The sequence below is a fragment of the Mesoplodon bidens genome, assembly GCF_964165515.1.
Source record: "Mesoplodon bidens genome assembly, chromosome: 12".
Taxonomy (NCBI): Eukaryota; Metazoa; Chordata; class Mammalia; order Artiodactyla; family Ziphiidae; genus Mesoplodon; species Mesoplodon bidens.
This window is the reverse complement of record NC_138168.1, coordinates 75,425,240-75,450,717: the sequence shown is the minus strand read 5'-3', so window position 1 is coordinate 75,450,717 and position 25,478 is coordinate 75,425,240. Positions and strand designations below refer to the sequence as shown.

The following is a 25,478-nucleotide window of genomic DNA, read 5'->3' as shown; positions in this document are numbered from 1 at the left end:
CTGCATTGGCAGGTGGACTCTCAACCACTGCACCACCAGGGAAGTCCTCTAGCATTATTTTATATGTAACTCTAACCTATATCATCTACATTCCTACCTCCTCATCCCACCATACACACAAAACTTGGAGCATCAGAAATAAAAAGAATAGTGGTTTTCTATATTCAAATTTCAAAACAAAATCCAGTTTTGGAAAAGAAATGGGTAGTTCATATGATTTCACATGTGAATAAATCCTGTTCTTTAAATTGCACAATTGTTTATTCTTGAACACTGGCAAGAGTGAGCAGCAAAAATTCACCCCATGCGAATGTAGATGTACATTTTAAACTCTGAGCTGAATAAGTTCAGCTATTAACCTTAGGAAAGTTAACTGATTTAGCAAGTAAACTAATATATGTAAGATCCAAAAGGGGCCAAATTATAAGTGATGTTATTAAATGTAGTAAAGATCATTCAAAGCAGCTTTTATTTTTTTAAGTATTACGTTTTAAATGGAAATGTTCCTCTTCATTTCAGTGGTAGTGTAGGGAACATACTGACCAATGTAAAATGAACTGTACCATAAAACTGTAAACATTATCTAAACAGCTCAAGTCAGCCTTGACCAATATCCACAGTTCCAGCTTTTCTCTGAGGCAATTATAATCAGGAACTTGGTATTTAGCTGTACAAAGTCTTTAAATTCTTAATACATATTTTTATATAACTGTTGCTATACTGCTGCATAGTAACTCCTTGTATGGGTATCCAATCGTCCATTTCATTTTTCCACTACAGATAAACATTCAGATTATTTTGCATGTCTATCCAATCAATGCTGCAGTGAACAAGCTCCTCCATATTCTCCTTCGTACACATAAGCCAATGTTTACCCAGAGTTGATAGTAAGGGCAAATACAAATTAAAAGTATTAAGAGGCTTGATTCTCTCTGTGGAAAATAAGGGAAGAGACTCTCCCTGCCTGTGCTCTCCCTTTTTTCTGAGAGTATTTACACTTGAAAATTTGTAAGTTCTTTCTCTGTCTCTTTGGAATGTATGTAAATCATTTTTAAAGCTAAATGTCTCTCATCAGCTTGTCAAGGTCCTAGGAGCTATCCCTTTGAAATGTGATCATCCATCATCCAGTTTCTGTGGGAGGGGGAAGCCTAACTTTGGTGGAAGCCTCATGCCAACTTGTAAAACTTCCTCCTGCCCTAAAGAATAAGAAGTTTATTTTTCCTTTGGATAAACTCAGTTAGCTAATGCAAACGGTCACCCCAGTCATTAAGTGAATTGAAGATTCACTGTGTGTGAAAAATGGGGCTGATAAGCCCTCTTATCTGAGGGCTAGTTATTGTGTATCTTGAGAACACGCATGGAATGGGTCGGATCTGCTGGGCTATAAGAAAGGGTAAGATTTCTTCCTGTTTTTACAATCTCTTAGCATATTGCCTGTGACAAACACGTTCTGGTTTCATGCTTATTCAATAATAAGTGCTTTCATTCTGGTCTAACTTTGTGGGGAGGTTTTCTGGGTTAGGAGGAGGTTGTGCTCTTAATTCTATTTCCCCATCAATAGCAGTTCCACTTCTAGGCAAGATGTGGACTAAAAGTGTAAAGTGAACAGCAACCCGTGAGGGAAAACTCAGAGGTATCTATCAAGACAGATCTAGTTAACAGCAGATTATGAATATCTATTTTCCTATATGTTCATCCAAGTCAGAGATATAATCAAACTCAGACATTTTTGGTGAATTTTCCTGGATACTAAGATTTGACACATGAACTGCCTCTTCTGTAAGTGCTGGTTTTACATTATTTGCTCATTTTTACTCATTGTCTTATAGAGTGCTTATTTTTATTATTTGACTTATTAATTCTCCCCCAACTGAATGAATTACAAATATTTTCTTTGCTGTAATTTGTAATAATTTTACTTATATCATCTTGCTATACAAGATATACTGATATAACCAAATGTATCTATGTTTTCCTCTTTGGCTTTAAGCATTTGAGGATTTAAAGGTTTTCTTAGCCCAACATCAAAATTTTTTCATACATGCTAAAGTTTTTGTAGTTTTATTTCTTGTTTTCACACTTATTAATTTACAGATTGTATCATTTTGGAGAACAGTGTAATAAAGATATGACACAGAGATTATGACTTCCTTTTTCCAAATGGTTATACTACTTGTAGGTTAGTCCAGCCTGTCAGAACCCTTAGGTCTCCATTTTCTGCAGTGGACGAAAGTGAGTTTATTCTGCTGGTCCACTGTTTAAGGAATTCAGACTTTTGAACAACACTAATTTATAAATGGAAATGAAAATGCTATATTTTAAGCATGTTCATGGTTTATGTAAAAACATAGATTTCAAACTAAATAACACTTTAACTATTGCTACCCACTCCACAGGGTTTTCAAAATGGACATCACCAGATTTTTTTTAAAGCAGATTTCTGAGCTCCATTCCCAGAAAACTATTTAAGTCTGAAGTGAGGCTGAGGAGTTTCTATTTAGCAATTAAGTGAATAAGTTATATGAAAGTATTCTCTTCTTTCCTTTAATCATTTATGTAGCTTACCCTTGTAGGGGAGCAAAATTTGCCACCCCAAAACATATCTCTTTGGCATGAGGATGACATTAGGCTGATTATTTTTAAGAAACCTGAGACTCAGGAAGTCTCTTTTACCTCCCCCTTAACTGACTAAAAGAATTTAGACAAAGGGCCTGCTGCTTATTTCTGCACCCGAGATACCTACAAAGAACATGGGCCAGGTGTGGTGGGGCACTCAGCAGAGCCTGAAGACCAGATTCCTCTTTGTGTCCCACTGTCTCTGCATGGCAGAGCAAATACTTGTTTACCAAACATTTTCCATCTTTGAGTGAATTGCTTTCCTCCCCTTTGAAGTCACAAACCCCTACCCCCTTCTCTTTCTCTCAGATGATAGATAAGCCTCAATTGCCCAACCTGTCCTTGGGTCTCACTTTTCTTTTGGGGCCCTGTATGTATGCAATTAAATTTGATTTTCTCCTGTTAATCTGTTTCATGTCAACTTAATTCTTAGACCACCCAGAAGAACCTAGAAAGGGTAGAGGAGAACTTGTCCTTCCCCAACACCCTCACTTCAAGTTTCATGTTCAAGTTGCAAAAATAAATTATAGTGAGAATTTAGGAGTAAAGCAAAACAGTTACTCAGTTTTACTTCTAAAGTGTAGGAAGTAATAAATAGAATACACTACCTCACACTGACATACAGAACCCTGAGTGTTTATAGAAAAAAATTATTTAAGGTGTTGTCAATCCTTAAAATTATTCTAAGAGAAGAAAACAAATATGGTAAAGATGGGCAAAGGAAGTGCAATACTACTGATTCTGAATCCACTGCTAAATCAATGTAAACATGATGAATTTCCTGTAAAAAATAAAACTCAGTAGATGGAAAAAGAACATTCAGTCTTTCAATGACTACCTAGAATAAGCTTTATATTTCTAACATTTTGGTTTTGGCACAGATATTTCATAATTCTTACACTATTGGACTCTGGAATTTAAAAAAGGTTAAAAAGTTATGCCTACTTTGTACCTAGACTAGAAAAAAATTTAAGGTATGACACATACATTTCCTAGAAAGCAAGATTTAAGGCATGATTTTTAAAAACTTAAGAGGGTTGTATTAATTAAATTAGTATTACTTAAATCAGCGTCTGCTTTCTATTCCTTGGCCTCAGGAAAATCTGATTCTACAGAGAATACATGTCCAAAGAGGTTAAAGAGTTGATTTACTTAAATATATAACACAAACACATGTGATTCCTAGCCAAGGCTCAGGTTTAACATGAGAAGGGCAAGCTACATTTTATAGTCCATGATAGTTACCACTTATTCTCAGAGTTCATCTGCGAGAGCAAATGCAATTTGCTAGTCTTCTTTTTTTTTTAATTAATAGGATTTCTAGTCTTTTTTTCCCCCTGCTCAATAAATGTACAGATATTTCCTATCCAAGTTCATACTTAATGTACAAGACCTCATTTTGCATTGTCTTTGGTATGTCACAAATACTTTTAAATTTCCTTTGAAAGGGATAAGTTGGACCTTTCACATGATATCATTAACCCCCTTAAAAATAAAAGGCAAAAGTGAAAAGACACAGATTTTTCTAAGGCAGAAAAGTATGCCCATATCACCTTTCTAGAACTACATGAATTCAAAACAAAAGTGGCAGTCAAAATATTTATTCTTGTCCTTAATTGGGTTAAATGACAATACAAATATTGTGAGCCTGCTTTGTTTCTCATGTACTATACTTTAAATGTTCAAAACTTTGTATAAAACCACACATGACCTAATTTCTTTCACAATGCCTCCTATAGAAATCTCGATTTCATTGTATATGTTTTGAAATAAATTCTCTCCTTAACCATTATTATTACAGATTTGAAAAGGCTAGTTACAACTGCAACGGTAATATCTATCAGGCTCTTAGTTATAAACAAACACACAGGAAGAAGAAAGGAGAGAACGGACTAGGGAGAGAAAAGATGTTCATTCATATTGTTTCCAACTGGTACCAACCAGATCAGAGTACCAGTGTGGTGTGAGTGCTTCCTGAGTCATTAGGAAGGGGATTTTAATGTAGTTAAGGGGAATAACCACATGTCACACTAGCCAGGACTAGTTAAATTACTATATATATATATATATATATATATATTTTTTTTTTTTGTGTGTGTGTGTGTGTGTGTGTGTGTGTGTGTGGTACGTGGGCCTCTCACTGCTGTGGCCTCTCCTGTTGCGGAGCACAGGATCCGGACACGCAGGCTCAGCAGCCATGGCTCACGGGCCCAGCCGCTCCGCAGCATGTGGGATCTTCCCAGACCGGGACACGAACCCGTGTCCCCTGCATCGGCAGGCGGACTCTCAACCACTGCGCCACCAGGGAAGCCCTAAATTACAATATTTAAGGATAACAATTTTACATGAAGTACCAAAGCTTTGACTAGAAAAATAAATTGCTAAACAAAAACTTCCAGCTTTCTGTGGCTAAAAGGGTCTAAAAGCCTCCCTCGAACTTGAGGATGGGATACGGGAGACAAAAACACAGACTCATGAAACCACAGTGAGGCTGCAGGGAAAGTTTATTACCAGCACAGTGTTCACACTGAAAGCCACAACTTCCAAGTCTTAACAAATCCTGAAGAACTGTCATTTTAAAAGATGTTAAAAAGGACATAAACATTATCCTGAATATGATGGCAACAACAACAGAAGCCTAAGTGTTCACAGGTGAAGGGGCAACGGGACTCCTTCACCAGTGTCCCCTTTCGTCACAGGCTCCCAGGGGTGCCATCCTTGTTGTTTTAAGGCACAGCCCTGAAGATTCACAGAGCAGCATATCCACCATCCATGATCCAGTCTCAGGAATTTGCTTCCAACCGAATCAGGCTGCATCCGCAGGAGAGAAGCAGATGCTGAGTCAGCAACACTGGGATTTGTTCTCTTTTTTCACGGTCTCCTCATCCAGTTTAATTCTGCCGTCGTTTTCTTCATTAGGGAAGCTTTGGTGGTTGGCAAGAATGTTCTCCACTAGGAACCGGGATGCTTCATCTATGTTTATGTTATCCTGTAGTGCAGAAACAACCAGGATCAATTCTCACTATCAATATTCTTAGAGGAAGGCATTAGAGTATTACCAGGAACTAGGAAAGTTTGTCGGAGGGGGCATTATAAGTACGCCAGCTCCACCTCCTGCTCCAATACTGAAGTGTTTGCTAAGAGTTCAATGCTACTGAGTAATGTGACTGAGACACTCTTCTTTTTACAAAGGATCACTCTTTCTGATGTTTTTTTTTTTTTTTTTTTTTTTTTTTTTTTTGTGGTACGCGGGCCTCTCACTGCTGTGGCCTCTCCCTCTGCGGAGCACAGGCTCCAGACGCGCAGGCTCACCGGCCATGGCTCACGGGCCCAGCCACTCTCCGGAATGTGGGATCTTCCCGGATCGGGGCACGAACCCATGTCCCCTGCATCGGCAGGCGGACTCTCAACCACTGCGCCACCAGGGAAGCCCTGATGGTCTGTTTTTTAATGTTTTAAACTTTTGCCACTGAGGTTCAATGAACTGTCTCCATGGTAAATGAGTCTTCATCCTCCTATAGGTTGCCAGCCACATAAGTGAAAGCACAGAGATAAAAACAAAATCAAAAATCTGCCCTTGAACATCTACTTCAAGTATTCAGGATACATTGTGAAAAAAAAATGCTGAAGGGCTCAAACCACATTAAAATATGATAAATGCAACATGGCGCTTGCCCATCTCCGAGTACAAATTATGACTTTTAGTTGACATGTATAAACTGAGCTGAAACAATGTTGTGGGTGTGATCCGTTAAGGATGCTCTAAGGAATCACCAGCTATCACAACATTTGTGTGACTGGTTCATAAGCTGTCATTAAATATATGATATGTAACATATAGCAAAAACTGTGCTTCTTTTTAAAAGTATTTAACTTTTCCTTTTAAAATAATTTCAGATTTACAGAAACATTGTAAAAGTAGTAAAAATTCCTATATACTCTTCACCCATATTCCTCAGACATTAACATCTTAGGTAAGCAGAGTATAACTATCAAAATCAAGAAATTAGATGACAGTCCTGTGCCAGCATTACTCTATCAACCTTGTTCGAATTTCATCAGCTGTCTCACTGTCCTGTTTCTGATGCAGGTGAGCAGCTGTATTTTGCGATCTGTCCCCTTGGTCTCCTTGAATCTGGAACAGGTCCTCAGTCTCCTTGCCTTTCATGACCTTGACACTCTTGGAGAGTACTGGCCAGAGACTATCCCTCAGTTTGGATCTGTCTGACGTTTCCTTATTATTAAATTCAAGTCACGCATTGTTGGCAGGAATAAGACATACATGGTGTGCCCTCTTCAGTGTATGAGGAGGCATACTTGCTTGAAGTCATGTCTGCCAGGCTTCTCCACTGAAAAGTTACTATTTTTCACTTTGTACTCAGTTAGTACAAATATGTAAATATCCTGTTTTTCACCATACCTTGCCCTACTCATTTTGGCATCAATTAATTTTTCCCTAGAACAATTATTACTGTGTGTTTAATGGTGACTTTCTATTTCCACCATTCCTTCTCCATTTATGATTTGGAGTTCTACTGTTAGGAAGAGCTTTCTCTTCTCTCCCATTTATTCATTTGTTTATTCATATCACGGATTATTATTTTATTCTGTGTATTAAGTCCATCACAATAATTATTTATTTTGTTGCTCAAATTGTCTTAGGTTTTGGAGCTCCCACAAGCAGGCTCCTGTGTCTTTCTGGCACATCTCCGTCACTTGGTGAGCGTTTCCTTAGCTTCCGGCGCCACAAAATATCTCAGGCACATCTTTACGTTCCTTGTCCTACTAGTCCTGAAATCAGTCATTTCTCCAGGGAGACTCCGTTCTTTTTATTGGATAACCGTCTTTAGAAACCAAATGCTAAGGACTTGCAAAGCTCACTGGTTCTGTACTGTCATTGCTTTGAATCCTCTTCAGCAGACACACCTAGTGAATATGTATGTATCCATACACATACTGGTACCTGCTTCTACGTTTATCTGTTTACACACATATGCATGTGTACATGTATGTGCATGTGTGTGTATACGCACACACATATACACATGAATACAGAATTTATATATGTGTGTGTGTATATATATACATATATGTTGACTTTTCCAATTCAAATCCAATACCACGAGGTTCATTCTAGCCTTCTCCCTTATTCGTTATACCTTTCTCAGACAGTGAGAACTCTGCAAGACCTCTGCTATTTATTCAGGTATCTTTTCTAGCACCAACACAAGCTTTTTCTTACCTCCACTCCGAAGATAAGCATTAACTTCAATTAAAGTATTGATCTTTGAAGGCCCAAATGTCCCTCAGTCCCCACCATCCCCATTATACCAAATCATTATAATGTTCTCTCACTGCATTTAATTGTTATTGATTAGGAACAGAAAGTCCCACATTGTAATTGGTCACACATTCTCATATTGGAAATCCATTATTTTCCATAAAGGTGAAAAAATGAAGCCCATGAATTCAAACTTGGCCTTTTGGCTGTGTTTGTATCAGAATTCAGATCACTGGTATTCTAGCAGAAATCAGATTTGAAGTTAGCTGCTGGCCAGCTCAGAAGCATAGTTATTAGTGACACTTGGGCAGTACTTTAAGCCTTGACTAAAATTTTTAACAAAAATTTTATATTACTGTTACTCTTTTGAAATACTCCTGGTTTACCACTAAGGAAATTTTGCAGAAGCTGTTTCTAATATATTTGTAGGAAGGCACAGAACATATGAATGTTTTTCTTTTCACCTTTACGTGTAACCCTGTCCATAGATATCATGAAGCTGATGACTTATACAGTCTCAGGTGACAGGCCACATGATACTATAGTTTATGAATCTTCCTTCTAGACTCTGGGGAGAAATTCAGATTTATTACCTGAATGATTAATTCAAATAAAACCAGAAGAGGAAATTTTATCTGTAATATATTCATCTTCTCCACCAAATCTCATGCTCTAATAAACACTTACACATACCACTAATTTTTTTCTAACAAAGCTGGGAAGTAAAGCAAATCCCCACAGATGCAGAGAGCAGACAGAGGGCATGGCTTCCAAAACAAGTGCCTCTATAAAAAGCCTTGCCTTCTGCAATCTCTTCCTTCCTGTTTGGCTAAGTGCTCATGCAGCAACTCTGGTCTTCATCTCTCTTCCACTACTACTTTTTATTTATGAAACTAAATTTAAGATACTAGAATATATTTGTTTAAACAAATAGCCTTTAGCTTAGGAGTAAACACTTCTGTCTTCAGCAGACACTATTTTTTCCAATGACCCCACCATCACAATATTTTCAGAGCACTTTTTGTGTAGTCTCCCATAGCTTTGCTTTCATTATTCTGATCACCAGTGGCAGCAAATAATCTTCCACTTTTAGGATGGGTTTCTGGTAAAGCTAAAAGTAACCTGGTAATAAGTAAGTAGGTTATTTGGAGAAACAATGCATTTTTTTTGGATACATACAAGAAATTCACAGAAGGCATACTAAAAGCTGGAACTGTGTTAAGATTATATCAAATTCATGGTTTTGAGTTTGCCATCACAGAATTTTGCTAATAATTCATCATCCTCTCATGTCTGACTGTTATTGGACCTCTAAAGTGAAACGTCCAATGCACATAAACCCCCTCCAGCACAATATTCTGTGCTTGGTATTGTCACCTTTGCTTTCGTGTATATTTAGACTGTTAAGATTTTCAACAGCCAACGTGTTTTTGTTTTTCTTCAAAAAACATTTTATCCTGCTTCCCATAATGGCTGAAAGAAAAAATTCTCACTCTACTATTCATGAAGAAGTATGTCACAAATGTTGATAATTTCCTCTTGTTCAAGTTTTCCTACACATTTGATCTAAAACTCTTCAAACATCATCTGAATACATTTTCTCTCTGACCTTTTCAATGTCTGTTAGTCCTGCACATGACTTACATCTTCACTAGGGACAACTATGTCCCTAAGTTTTATTAAGCCTTCTATAAAAGTCAAAAATAGTTGTGCTTGACAATATACCTCATGCCCCACAAATCCCAGGTACATGAAAAGTACTTCATTTAAGGACTCAAACTCACAGAAAATGTCATTTGTTCTTTGCTCTAATAATAGTCATTTTTATTTTAATGTAAAATCTGCCCTTCTATTCACCTCTCCACTAGCCAATTCTGAAAGCATTCTTGCTGCTGAGTGAAAGAAGCTATAACATATCCATGCTACGCTTCACCTTTTACTAGGTTTCCAAAAACCACTCAGGTAAATCCATCTAAATACTTTAAAGTTACACGTCAGATTTACGAATTAACAGCAGAGCAGATAACAAACGCACAGCAGACCTCACCTTTGCAGAGGTTTCAAACCATCCAGTGAAGCCATGTTCTTTGCAAAACTGGTCCATCTGGGGAGTATTCTGGCCACTGTCTTTCTTCTGGTCACATTTGTTAGCTAAGAGGACAGCAGGAATAGGGTTGCCGTTTGGAAGATGGACTTTACTATCCAGATCATTTTTCCATTTTAAAACGGCTTCAAACGTGGAACCTCTCGATATATCAAAGACAACAAAAGCACCAACAGCTTCTTTGTAATACACTCGGGTCATGTTGCCAAACCGTTCCTGTCCTAGAAATAAGTATAATAAGAGATTAAAAACTTATACTCCGGACAGAGGCGATATTTATTTATAATCCTTTTGACCCTAAGAATAATGCCATAAATACATATCTGTCATTCCATAGCACCATAAACTGGTAGGATTGAGGACATACACACAGAACCACGAACCACAAAGCAGAAGCAGCTGATCATGTGGTCCGAGTACACAGTTACCCAGTTTTATGTTCTGGGCATGTACCCCACATTCTCCATAAACACCGAGATGACAGTTCGTAAAGCTACAGAGTCCACCATTTCCCCCTCCACTCTTCTTGGTCTAAGAGAAGAGAGGCACTAAAGGAAAAGAGAAAGCTGGGAGTGGAGGGAAGAGACAAGAATAGAAGAAAATAAGACTTGCAGGAAGGAGATAAGTGTGGTGGGTAAAATGCTAGTCAAAAAGATCAGGACTGAACATGAGATAAAGGAACTCATGTTCTTAACTCCTCTTTCCTTCACATCTCCAGCCAAACCCGCTTTTGACTCAAAATGCAAGCCTGCTCTCCTCTAAGAAGGCAGACATGCAACCCCCCTATTTTATGGTTTTCCCCTTTAATTTAGAATAGAGGGTGGGGTGCCAAACTAGTAAACGTACAGAAATCCAGCAGTTATAAAGAGCTATTAAGCTCTGGTGGCTTTGGTTTTTGTTTTGTTCATAGAATCACCTATAAATCCCTTCAAATATTTCTTTTTACCAACCATGCTAAAGCATATTCAAGTCTGTATTCATATTAACTTTCTTGTTAAAACATAAGAAAACCAGAAATGTATGTGGCAAGGCATTTTTGAGGAAGACCTTGTGGCTTAGAATATCCATTTCCTTAGGTTTCAGAGCCAGGATTCGAAGCTCCCTGACAGTCTCAGCAGCAGAGGGTGTGCTTTCTAACATCATCATATGTGACAAATCAAAACAGTGCCAATTACACTGTTAAGCAAATGAAAAGTAAAGGCACAAACTGGGAGAAAAAAAATACAGATCCTATATCTGATTAAAAAAATTTGTACCCAGAATATAAAGAGCTCTCAAAACTCCAAAGTAAGATTAAAAGAATTTAATAAAGTAAGCAAAAGATTGGAACAGTTTACCAAAGAATTTATATGATGATAAATAAGCATAAGAAATGATGCTCAAAATTATTAACCATTGGGAAAATGCAAATTTAAACCACAATGAGCTGATCCTTTATACCCACAACAATGGCTATAATTAAAAAGTATGACTATACCAAGTGTTGGTGAAGATGTGGAACAACTGGAGCTCTCATATACTGCTGGTAAGAATAATACTTTAAAATAGTACAACCATGTTGGGAAACAATTTGATACTTTCTTAAAAATGTAAACATATACCTACCGTACAACAAACCCATTCCATTCCTAGGTATTTGCAAACAAAATGAAAACACATGTCTATAAAAAGGCATGTTCATGAATGCTCATAGCAGCTTTATTTTTAATAGCCCCAAACTGGAAGCAACCCAAATGTCTATTTACATACTAATGAATAGATTATGGTATATCCATACAATGGAATACAACTCAACAATAGAAAGGAAAGGAACTATGGATACAAGTAACAACATGGGTGAATCTCAAAATAATTATGCTGAGTCAGAAAAGCCAGACCAAGGAGAGAACAGGTAATACTATGAGTCCCTTTATATCAAATTCTAAAAAATCAGAAACTATAGTGATACAGTAAGAGAAAGCAGACCAATGATTGCCTTGGGCAAGGCAGGAGGATGGATTACAAACGAGCTAGAGCAAATAGCTTTCAGGTGATGAAAATATTTGCAATCTTGATTATAGTGATGTTTCAAAAGGGTATACATATGTCAAAACTTATAAAATTGTACAGTGTATTGTATGTTAACTATACAACAATAAAGTTATAAAAAATAATACCTACCTCATATGGTCACTGGAAGGGTTAGATGTAAAATGCCTGCCTGGGATTTTTTTAGGGCTGAGTTTGGCAAACTATAGCTCATGGCCAAATCCAGCTAAATAAAATTCTAGAGAATAGCCATCCTCATCCGTTCATGTATTATACGCCTGTTTTTACTCTATAATGGCAGAGTTGTGTAGTTTCAACAGATAGTAAATGGCTCACAAAACCTAGAATAATTGCTATCAGGAAGTTTACAGAAAAAAAGTAATGATTTCTGTTCTAAGGTGTTAGGAACAGTCTATACCTTGAACTAGAAGTGGTATATAAAAATTCATGAAGGTATACACTTAAGGTCTCTGCATGTAGGTTATACTTCAAGTTCAAAGAGTGTAAAAAGCCAGGTCATAGTAAACACTGAATAACTATTAGCTAAGCATTACCATTAAGTGCTCAATAAATGTACTGCACGATGAAAGCCTGAGTATCCTTTTGTAAATGGTGCTGTTTACACATGGCAAAGCCTTAAACTATTAGCTAGTTATGTGTTGTACCTTGTAGTGGTGAAAACAGCTCGCAGAGGAAAATGAGCTTGAGAAAAGCACAACTGTACTACAGAATCAAATAGCAAGCACCCAACAGTCAAGTTACCCCAGGAAATAACTTTCTCTGCCTAAATCAGCCAATTGTCTTTAGAGATCTTTAGGGGTCATCAAAGTCCCAGCCAGCTCCCACTTCTGATGTTTTAGGTTTCTATATTATAAATTTAATGCTAAAATGATTTTCTAAAGATTCTGCAATCACCAAATCTAGACAGCAATGGGGATCAAATGTAAATGACCCAGCATCACAAGGCCAAGTCCATGCATTTAGCTTATTCTTCAAAAGAATAAAAAAATATATTTCCTATTCTACCAAGTTCATAATCTCTTTTTTAAAATTCAAAAGTAATCCATTAATGCTTCAGAAATATTCTCGAACTGGTAAAAACAAGTAAAAAATTAAGTAGGGAGTGGAGAAGATAAGATGAATTCATTTAAAATAATAATCTTAACATAAAATTAAAGGTTTTTCTCCAAAAACCTAACAAGGTGAAACCTAGATTTAACTATGCTGTTTTAAAGGTTTAAATGCACAGATTTGCTAAGCTCTTTCAGTTGTTAAACTGGGAAGTAAAGTAAACTTTGCTACTAGAGTATGAGTTGCATCCTGTATCTTTGGGTAATTTTAGCTATTCCTTTATTATTGTCTAAAACAAAGGATTCCAGTGGAAAACAAAACTGATGTTCATGAATATTCCGTCCTCCTCCACTTCTAAACACACGGAGGAGCTCACTGTTCTGCTCCCACTAAATCAGCTGTGCCCGTGGACTAGTCCTGGCCGATGAAATGTGAACAGAAGTGTTGCTTCCCAGCAGAATCACTTGTCCTGCAGCAGCAAGGCTGAACCCCAATTTTGAGATGGTAGGGCCTCTGTTAGCCTGGGTCTTCAAGTGGCTCCAATGAAAAATCATCTCACGTTCCTCACCATCCCTCCCACCACTGTTCCCCACTGTGGACAAGTAAAAAGCACGAGAAATAATTATTTTAATGTTGTTGACCCCCCAACATAACCTAGTCTATCTTGGCTGGTACAGCTCCCAATTATCTTTTTATCTCTTCTATCTAGATCTGATCTCAACTAGAAAATATGTATTAGGTTCCTCCTATGTACCAGGCACTGTGCTAGACACTGATGAAAACAATGAAACAGTGAATATGACCTTAAGGATCTCACAGTCTATTTGAGGAAACAGACAAAATGATACCATGATGTGTTGGGTATAATCAGGGATACAAAGAGCATATTATGGTATCAAACAAGGGGATGTTATTCATTGAGGTAAGCGAGTCTTTTTTGAAAGATACATTATCAAGAAATGCCATTCAAATGCTAACTCATCATGAAAATATAGTATCTTCATAAACTTTATTTCCATGCTGTGACTTTCAGGTTGCACGCCCATGGGGGTGGCCAGCCTAGTCAAAGCCATGTTAACTGCTCGAGGCAGTTTCCCAGTAGCTCTGAGTCATCACCAGGAGAAACGCAAATTCTCCTACTTCCCCTTTCACCGCACATCAGAAGTCAGCCCTTCCTAGATTCAAAGAAGGGCTAAGGATCAAACTAATGGGAAAGACTTTCACATCCAAACTAGAATTGCATTAGAATTCCATAGACTCTTAGATTTCTTTTTTTTTTAATTTTAGAAAAGAAAATAAAAAATACTCTGAGGGGACAGCCAATCAACCATTTTAAGTTTAGCCTGAGAAATCTTTATTATTCTAGGATTCTACTTTCCGCAAATACATATATAAAAGCAGGAGATTTCTGCCATGTAGAAGGGAAAGTCTAGAGTTATTAAATGTAAAGACAGCTGCACGTGTTTTGTTTCATGGCGTGTGTGTATAGAGTTAAAGCGTATAGCAATATGGAAACTCAGCAAAACCTGGGAGACCCCCCTCTCACTAGGTCTGTAGAAGTAGTTCAGACAGGGTGGGGAGAATGCCAAGCGACACCACCTTCTGTGACCAGAGCTGTAATCTTCTCTTACAGGAACGAGAGGGACCACTTTATGCTTTCCTGACAAAACACTGTAACGGACAATACTGTAACTGGAAGATGACACTCCAGATCATCTAGTACAACCTCTCTTATTTTATAGATGAGAAAATAAAATCCCAGGGAGATGACATTACTCAAATTTCTTAGGTTGACTTGTTATCAAATGTACTGTCTGATCTGTTACCCAAGTATTTCCTGGAGTATATATTGCTCCACATGGCCCTGTGTTTCCAAATAGATCCAAGGTACGATGAGCCTGGGAGTGACCTTCCTTAAGGGCAGCACAGCCCTGCTACAAAAGTTACAACCTTGCTCTATGTCCCCTAGTGCTTTACCACAGCAGGTAAGGAAGTGCCCCACTGCTGACTGCATTACTTATGCTGATGCTAGGGACAGGGTTTTTCATCCATACTGCTGTGGACACATTGCGTGAATATTCCAAATAGCTCTGAAATGCGTTATCCTTTAAAAGGATGTGTTACTTCCTTCTCTAGAAGAAGAAACCCTGATTATAGCTAGATATCTTGGCAATGAGAAAGGGAAAAAAAGAGCACAGTGCTAGTCATCTAGGCTCGAAGACATTTAAAAATGCACAACTTTGTACATACTGAAATGGATGACCTGTAAGGTATATATACTGGCAAAAGGATTAAAATGCTTATCTAATATTTGGAGTATCCAACACTAATGGCTTTGAAAAGGAGTTGAGATAATTTAATACATTTCCAGGAATACATATTCCAGTCAAGGGAAAAAAAACCACAAAACAGTGTGCCTTATCTCTTTATAGCGCATGCAAATTTTCAAAAGGGAAGTATTTCCTCTCTGATTTGAAAAGGCAAGTACTGTGTTTTGAACTGCTATCAGAAACACATGCCAGAGATGCTTTCTCTTATGATTTTAATCACTGCTTTTATTTTTTTAATGTTTGTCTCAATATTTTATGTTCATGCCCCCATTTGATAAATAATCTAAATGTCTCTTAATGTTATTTGAAACTCAAAATATAAATTACACAATGAAAAATAAATCTGAGCAACAGGACAATTAGTGCTTAGCTTTTCAAGTATAAATGCTTATCTTTTCCCACCCACTAAGAATTATTGAGCTACATATTCTTGCTCAAGGTGATTGGGAGAAAATGTATAGTTTCTAGTCAGTGCATATAAAGTCCTTTAAAAACAAATCCTTAAAATTCAGTGTGCATTTCAGAGATGAAGCGCTTCTAACAAGCTGTGTGGGTGGTGGGTAATAGATCAAGACCCAGTCAAAATTTAATTTAAGTCCAGTCATTGGTTCTAGAAGGATAATTATCTATCCACTAAAAATTTTTATAGCTTGATACAGGTAATAATGTGATGTCATAATGGGTCTTGGGTTTTATATGTAAGAGGTTACAATTTGTAGTCACATAGGTTTTTGTTATTTTTAGGGCATCTAGTTAATAACTCATTATACTACTACTTTATAAAGCCCTTATAAATGTGCCCCAGCATTACACTTAAATAGTTAACATGCTAAAACTATAGGTATTGTTAGAAGAAAAAAAACACTTTCTTACATTAAAGAACTACCATAATACTGACCAATAAAACAATGTAACTAAAAAGAGACCATATTGCTAGCTGCCCATTTTCCCCCCACTGGCTTATGCAATTTTCCATAAAACAAGTGGCTGTATTCTCCACAGATAAAACAAGTCTAAAAGCTAATGCATCAAATTAGCACCATATGAGTTTGGATTTGATATGTACTGAATTTCATATTTTAATATTGTACCATGAAGAAGCTAAAAGGAGTCACATGATTTTACAATCCCATTCATTTGTCTGGTTTTCCTTTTTATCATGTGTAGATGAGAGGGAGATAATATAACATGACAATGAAACCTTTGGAATGAAAAAATATCTGGATCCATGCCCTAACTCTGCAAGTTACAGGTGTACAGACCTTAGGAAAATCCCTTAATCTTCCCGAGTTTCCGTTTACTCAACTGTAAACTGAGAATCATTCTAATTTCTCCAGATTATCATAAGTATAAATGAGAATAAAAGTAAATTGAATAACAGTGACTATAGAACAGCTTTTAATAAATGTTAACTGTTATTATGTGAGAGGGTCAAATACCAAAATTTCCTAACTCTGGGATTCTATTCTTACATTTGGAAATATATTTCCACTTGGAAAGATAAGCTTTATAGGGGAAGAGGCAAAGCTGCCATTTAAATCATGTACAAAGCACCATTTTTGCTCATACCACCTTCTGTCGAGCAAAAGAGTAACAAAACTGAATAAAGAAAAACTTTTTAAATCCCTAAACTAAAAGGAAAACAAGCTCCTTTTGAGATGGTAGCAGTGTCACTAAGTAGTCTTCAAATTACCTATTCCGCAATACATGCCAGTTCAGAGTCTGGATGTTTCTTTTTGCTAATTTGAAATGAGCAGCCTTCTGTGGTATTTAGGGCACAGTGTAAGGTCTGTTTTTATTCAACTATTTACATCGTCTGTGGTGACTATGAAAATAACACCTGACTTTAATCGATTTAAAGGAAGGAAAAAAATCAAAATATCTTTTTGGTTTGTGTCCAAAGTCATAATAGTTTTTAGAAGTTTGAGGTATTGGCTTCTTCCTTTCTTAAGCATTAAATGAGAGCAAGACATGTACCACCTCTGTCCTGTAATTTCTCTTGTCTCCTGACATCACCTCTTGAGAGCCACACAGATAAGGAGCAGGTGATATGAAACAGACAGGAACTTAAGGGTCAGGGAAGGTGAGTGTGAAGGAGCCCGGGGAACAGCAGGCTTGTTCCGTGGAGCGCAGTGGGAGGGTAAGTCTGTTGGCAGCTTGCAGCAGAGACAAGACAGAACAAGTGTTCTCAACTTCAGTATAAATCAGACGACCCATGGTGCTTGGCAAATTACACATTTCCAAGCCCTACCTCTAGGAATTCTGATTTGGTAAGCATGGAGGATTGCTAGTTGCCTCTCCAATATCCCCTCACAGAATTTTATTTGGGAAAGCAATGTGTCCAATTTAAAAACAAACAGAAAAAGCCCTGGTTTTCTAGCTGCCCTTGCAGCAAGGCATGTGCGTTTGACTGGACCACAAAGACGAAGAATGTGGCCACGGAATAGCTGAGTGGTGAAATGTCAGCTTTGGTCCAGGAAGAATGAATGGTTCTGCTCACCAGCCGTGGACTGCTCAACTACAGACTTAGTAGGTGAGAGACTTAACTTCTCTCTTGTTAAACCATGATGTTTGGGGATGTTTGACAGATGAAGCCAATTCTGCTTATAGCTGATGCTAAGGAATCTGCATTTTAAGCACCTCAGATGAGTCTGATGGAGGAGGTCCCATACAATCACACTAAAAACCCCAATATATTTAGCTTAACTTCAAAGCAATCAAAAATCACTACGGAAGATGCTTAAGGAAAATATCTGGGTAGAAGTGAGTGAAAAGAATGGGGAAGAAGAGAATGTAAGATCATCTGTCAATTAGAAGGACCAACAGAGAGCCTTAAACTAAAGCCCTGCTATCCATTTATTTTTATGCGGTTTGTCTCTCTCAAAATAAGAGTGAAGAAATCACATGTTTCTAGCATCAATTGCAAAAAGTGCAAAAAGCTCTTTTGAAAATATAATTGAGTAGAATTCTAAAGCAACTTTTTCTTGATCTTTTGTCTCACCCTTCAGAAATCTCCCCACATATGTCAGCACTTTTTTCACCATCCAAGAGAAGAGCTCTACAACCATAATACAACTTAAACTTGTCAACTTAGCCCACTCTCTATTACTTAAGTGTTGATTAAATGTGAAATCCTCACTATTTTGAGGATACGCTATTCTTGGCCTCCAAATCAAAGGCCTTCAAAGTTTTCTTCTTTGGAAGAGGACTTTCTCTCATCTCTCAATCTATTTTAATAAGTGCTTAGAAATATGTATTAATCAGGTTTTTTATTTTCTATATTTTATGATGCTTTGACATCTTGGTGCCTTGCCGACCAGGGGAGGGACTGCCCCTCTTAGGGTTAGCTAGTTCTTAGAGAGAGCAAATAACTTGTTGAGAGCATGTCTTCGATATGCAAACCAACCAATCCTGAGTCCTTATCCTCTACCCGCTTTCTTTTTCCAGGCTCCTGCAGTCCAGGACATAATCCTCCTGCCCTGAATCACCCCATGGCCAGGTACTAGACAACTAGGGACCAACCCTATAGCCCAGAACAAACTGTAGTCTCTCAAACTATCCAATCCTAAGCTTGCTCAGCCTGCCTACACTGCCTTGTCATTTCCTTACTTCAAAAACCACAGTAAAGGCTCTAGCCCTTGCTTTGCTTTCTCCGAGCTCCTTCTGCCTCCTGAATGACCCTGGTGCTTCCCTACACGGTCCTGCGTGGTGTGGCATGGTCCCTCCTCTTGGGAACTATGAGTAACAAACTATTTCTTTCAATGGCAATTGTCTCCTGATGTGTTGGTCTCATCACACTTGAATAAAAACAGAATCTTGAGTACAATTTAAAAGGGAATAAGAACCATTAAAATTTATATATCAAAAGCTTAAGAAAGTTGGAAGGTCAGGATAACATATACATGACAGATCAAATTTCTCCTAAAATATATCTGAAAATAACATTGCAGCCCTGGAATAACGCATGGCATTCAGGCTCAATCCATGAGATGAGAGTAGACCAGACAAATATCTGTAATTCTTACCTTGCTTTTCCAGGGTGTGCTCTGCAACCATATACCAATAAAAGAGCTTTGTTAACTTCAGAGAAGTCCACAGTTTGGAAACAGTCTTTCAAAATGTACCAAAAAAAGTGATGCAGCCAATCAAAAAGTGTCTGCTTTGGAAGCAGTATGCTTCATAATTAAGTATAAGAACTGGAAATTCTGGATCGATGACATAAAGAGATGGTAATTATTCAAATATGAGTCACATGCTCTAAAATAGAGATGACCAGAACATTTGCAAATTTAGAGAAAAGTTAATGGTACTGTTTTGAATCCAGTGAACCAAAAATCCACTGTGCTATTTGACAGAGACATGAGTCCTGTCCCTGTACAGTGCCGTGGATTACCTGTGTTTTCTTGGTCAACTTACCAAACCTCCCTGTATTTACACCATGGGGTCTCTGAAAGCCTATAATCCAGTTCAAACAATAGAATGATTAGGCAAATGGCTGGGAGCCAAGTCAAATTTTAGTACTTCTTATCAGCACTTGGCTGTCTCTGCCTCTAACCTGAGCACCTTTTAGCTTACTTGGACTAATTGAGGCAACTAAGAATAGTAACATATTCAAAAGGAGGAAAGGCAACAGGCTTATCATTATCAGGGGAATTTTCATGTGCAATAACACAAATATGTTGTTATGTTGAAACTCCTGCTGCCTGGGCAATTGTGAAAGTACAGTCCATACTGGGGCACCCAAAGGTGTGTCAGGACTAACAAACTGAGGAAGATTTGAAGATGTAAAATGGGACAGTAGGCTTTGCTTGTAATTCAGCACAGAAATTGAGCCAGAATAAGGCTGAAGATGGCAAGACTGTATGGGTCAGATGTAATAAAGATTTTCTTTAATTCCTTTAAATGAGTTATTAAGCAACTGGCCCCCAATAAGCCCTAAGACAGTTACTGTAGTACTAAGACAGAGACTACAAATAACAGAGACTAATTCCTCAAAGCACTGCTTCTTCATATTTAGGGAAAAAAAACTTGAATATTAATACTCGCTGACTGACAGATACTCTGAAGGTCAAGAAAGCATCAGAGATAATATTCCAGACTCTTGCTCATGAAGAGTTGGAGGGTTATCAAAGAAGACAAGAAGAGATCACTAGATATAGTAATTGGCAATATGCAAGAGAGAACAAGAAAGACAGGATCAACATTCTATTTTCAGATGTGAATCAAAAAACAAAAGTGAATCTAACTATGGTTTATATAATTTATAACGTCTTCCAAGCATGCATTTTATGCTTTGGTAAACAATATTTACATGAATTCAGAATACATTGTTCCTGATTTGTTCTTTGGCCCAAAGGTGTATTACTCAGATTTTTATAAAGAAATTTTGATCCTTAAAAGTGAAGGGTGGCAGAATAGCCCACCCCCCAAAATGCCACTTTGGCATAAGAATTATTTGAACTAAAGGCACTTGAAAAACAGCAAGTGCACGAAGGGTGCTCTAATCTCCCCTTCTTCTTCCTTAAATGGGGAGATAAAACTCCCATGTGAAAGATGTCCTCCCTATACTGGAAGGAAGGAAACATTCTCATCACCAGAGATGGGGAGTCAAGCTGAGAGAATTCTATAGAAACAGATCTTGTTAAAATAACTCTTATATTCCTTTAGCCTCCCATAGAGTTTGGTTATTTTTCTACAATTGTTCAACCTAGTATAAAAGCATTTATACTAGGTTAAACTTTTTGGGGTCTTCCTTTCCTTATAGAGGCTCCTGTGTCACGTAAAGCTTATATTAAATAAATTTCTGCTATTAATCTGTCTTACATTAATTCTCAGGCCCAGCTGAAAGCTCTAGGAGGGCAGGGATAAAATTCTGCCTCCTCTACAAAAACAATGAATACATGAAGACTGAATTATATTATATTAGATCTAAATGGACAAACTTAAGAAAAAAGAGAGATTTAGCCTAGACCAGCCATTCAACCTACCTGGAAAATTCTACAGTTGCTAATAGGCTTATAATAAGTAGTGGGCCAAATACTAATTCATCTATAATACATGTTAAAAGGAAGATCAGATGCTGCATCCTAATTCAGTATGCATTAGGTAAACTCTCTTTAAAATCTTATCAAAGACTTCACTATTTTAGTATATTTCAGTATGTACTGAGCAGCAGTCTTAAAGCAGATATGAAGTAAAAGACAGCAATTGCCTAACACAAAAATTATATTAAATTGCATCTATATTTTAAAGCTACATTCATTTGATGTAATAAGGATTTGTGAGGCCTGTACCCAAGAGTCACTATGGTTCTCAATTTGAAGAGTTTAGCTTAAACTGCCTGGCCACATTTACAGAAAACATTTGGATAACTCCTGCCTCTCACATTTGCCAAAGCTTCCAAGTATAGAGACTTGACATAATTTCTTTAGCACCTTTCTCATCTCTAAAGCAACAGCAAAAACGCTACATAGTAATAACACCACACCTTAAGTGAGTCATATCAAGTGGCCAGCTCCACCTACTATTTTGCCATCAAGGACTATTTCCCTCCTTTGAGAATTAAATATGATTCAACTTTGTTACTACATAAGGCAAATATGTTTAGCCATGGGGAACTTTTTGGAGTGACCTTCAATTTGCCTTCATTACACCATTACTACTTAATTCAAATGGTATGTGCTAGGATTCACTAGTAGCTCAAATATTCAAACCAAACCTAGTTAATGATGTAGCTCCCTAACCCTTAAGTTAAAGCCACAATATTTTTGCTCTTAGTTTCCTTATATATTAACATTGAAAACCGTATTAAAAAGATGAGCCTAATAATTTCCAATTATCTCATAAGTTTACCTCTAATCTTGATAATTGCTGGTGTGTACTTGCTGGATGGAATCCCTTTTGGAGATCTTAAAGGTCTGCTTTCCTTCCTGGAAAAGCTCAAGCTTTGGATTTAGGCAAAAGTGCAAGGATATTCCATCTAGGCCTCTATATACCAGAGTCTGGTAAAGACTGACTATGTCCCGTTTCTGGCAAAATAGACCTCTTCAAGAAGGGTGAAAAAAGAGGTGATACCCAGGAAGAAAACTCCTACTCATGCTTTTGCTTTCCCAAGTCTCCAAATATAAGCTTTTTTCCTTGAAGCTTAAAAACACAACTGTGCCTTAAAAATCTTTTATTTACCTGCAGTAGGACCCAAGCATAATTTAATCGCTAAATACCACATTATTTTACATGAAGAATAAGGCAAAGTCAACAATCCTCCTAGGCAGGGATTTAAAATCATCTTCATGGAAATTGATGGCTACACTGAAGATTCCTACAGAATGACTATCACATGGTAAGGCAACCTTTAGAATCCATGACTTTGTCGAGAAGCAATACTATTATTCATAAGTGCTCTACGAAAAAGCAGGAAGTGTTTCGAAAGAAGCCTCTGGCTTCAAAAGATGACTTTTCAAACGAACTTTTGGTTTTCTGTAACCAACAAAAACAACAAAAAGCTGAGCCCAAGGCTGATTATCCCCCTTTCTCTGAGGTGATATACATCAATTTATTCTCATATCTGAAGTAGAGAAGCCTGTTCTTAAATAAATGAGCATGTAAGTTATAATTCTTCAATACCTTCTCATATGTCATAAGCAGCTGATGACAAGAGCACTACCCAGCAGACAGACCTGTGTCCCTGACTCCGCTACCAGTTGGGTGCCCACACCTACAGGCTTCTGTTGTGCAAGCGGAGGCTGATGGACGGTCTCTCCAACCCTGAACATGCTCCCATCCGAACGCTCTAACGCAGACTGACCTTAACATGGATGATGACCGAACAGGGTAACTCTTCCATATTTAAACTTTCCCAAAGTTAACGTCTTTTTCAATGTGCACATCCCACCCACCACACCAGCTGGAGTTCAAGTTTTCATACATGACAGCAAGGAGAATATGTACCCCTCAAGCAGGGATATTACGCTCCCAAATGACAACCGAGAGGAAATGCCAGGGAAATAATATATTGCGGCTGCGGAGGCAGGAGTGGGGCTAGGTGCTGGTTTAGGGAGGGAAGAGGAACACGAGCTTTCAAGGGAAACTTTCCCAAATCTTCGCCTGGGTGGCCTGCCCCAGGGATGAGAGCACGGTATATGAAGAATGGGGTTTCGCTCACAAGGAAGTGTCTCAGACCCAAGGTGGGTGATGAAAAACCTTCCGAAAAGGAACCTGGTTTCTAGTCTTGGTTGTGTCACTTAGGGCAAGTCGTTCAACCACTCTGAATCTCAGTTCTCACCTGTGAAACGTTAAAGCGAATGAGAGGAGCCAGCCCCCTCCCTTCGCTCTTCCTTGTCAAGATTCCGAGTTAAACCTGGGGGTAAGACGGGAATAAAGACACAGACCTACTAGAGAATGGACTTGAGGACACGGGGAGGGGGAAGGGTAAGCTGGGACAAAGTGAGAGAGTGGCATGGACAAATATACACTACCAAACGTAAGGTAGATAGCTAGTGGGAAGTAGCCGCATAGCACAGGGAGATCAGCTCAGCGCTTTGTGACCACCTAGAGGGGTGGGAGGGAGGGAGACACAAGAGGGAAGAGATATAGGGACATATGTATAGCTGATTCACTCTGTTATACAGCAGAAACTAACACACCACTGTAAAGTAATTATACTCCAATAAATATGTTAAAGAAATAAAAATAAAGTTAAAAAAAAAAGATTCAGAGTTAAAAATTCGGGAAAAGCCCCCATGGCTTTCTCACCTCTGGTCGGGTGAGAGCGCCAGAGCACAGGGCCTCCCCTCCATCTCTTAAAAATATGACAGCTCTCCACACACTGAGCTGAGGCATCTAACCAGGGTTACTCATCATGCATTTATTTCTAAGTGGTTTAGTCCCTTTCTTCTAAACTGACACGGGCAGGCGAGTTCGGGCAGAGGACAGAGACAGCAGAAAGGAGGCCGAAAGCAGCCGAGCGGCCCCGGGCTCCCGACGGCTGGAAACCCGGCGGGCGCCTCCTGCCCGCCGTGGGGTCCCCGCGCGTCCGCGGCTCGGGCCACCCGCTTACCCGCGATGTCCCACAGCTGCAGGCGCACCAGCGTCTTGCTGTCCCAGTTGAGGACCTTGAGAGCGAAGTCCACCCCGATGGTGGCCCGGTAGTGCTGGGAGAAGAGCTGGTGGACGTAGCGCTTGATGATGCTGGTCTTGCCCACGCCAAGTTCGCCGATGACCAGCACCTTGAAGAGGTGCTCGCGGGTCTCGGGCACCGTGGCGGCGGCCGCCCCCCGGCCCGGGTCCCCGGCTCCGCCGCCCGCCATGAGCGCCCCGGCCTCGCTCAGCCAGACGGCCGCTCTCGGCAAGCTCGGGCTCCGCGCCGGGGCCCCCGCCCGGCCGCGACCTCCCCGCGGCGCCCTGGGAGCCCCCGCCGGGCGTCGAAACTTCCCCGAGTCCGGCCGCCCTCCCCGCCGCGCTGCCGCAGCGCCTGACCGGTCACAGGACCCGGAACCCGCCGCCGCTCGCAGCCCGCGAGGGGCGGGGGAAGGGCCGGGGGCTGGCCTGGCTAGGGAGGCCGGGGTGAGGAGGTCTCTACCCGCCGCCGCCTGCGCTCACGGCGGGCCGGCCCAGAACTCGGGGAACTTCCTCTCCCCGGGCGTCCCTTCCTCGGGGCGGCGCTGAGCTCGGCCGCCCCCTGCTGGCCGCGGGGCAGCCGAGAACCCGGGGCCGACGGCGAGCGTTCACAGAGCCGGGGTGAGCCCAGGCGGTTCAAGGTCAGGCCTCCGAGGCCGGCGGTGAACGCCCCCGGCGCAGAGCGCGGAGGGGCGCTAGGTGGTTTTCCAGGAGGCCGACCCCAGCCTGGAAGGCGCGGGCCTGGGAATCAGCCTCCTTCCCTGGCTCGGCCCTGAGGGAGTTTAACACCTGGAGATCATTGTCTTTGATCTCCAGCGGCCCACTTTAGAAATAAAAAGAGTGGACGGATGACGCTGAACTCGACAAAGGACTGAAAACGCTTTTGTATAAACGAAGGAGTGAGTCTGAGGAAGAAGACACAAGGTCTCCAAAA

General features: G+C 39.4%; 1 protein-coding gene across 1 annotated transcript; it reads right to left on the bottom strand.

Moving 5' to 3' along the window:
• Window positions 1-5,102: 5,102 nt before the first annotated feature.
• Window positions 5,103-24,992, bottom strand: RAB32 (RAB32, member RAS oncogene family). The gene is made up of 3 exons (XM_081251082.1): window positions 24,486-24,992; window positions 9,945-10,222; window positions 5,103-5,605 (listed from the first exon to the last, which is right to left on the bottom strand). Exons 1-3 carry the CDS (start codon window positions 24,733-24,735, stop codon window positions 5,459-5,461), a joined length of 675 nt encoding a protein of 224 aa, XP_081107208.1. The 5' UTR covers window positions 24,736-24,992; the 3' UTR covers window positions 5,103-5,458.
• Between the last annotated feature and the right edge of the window lie 486 nt (window positions 24,993-25,478).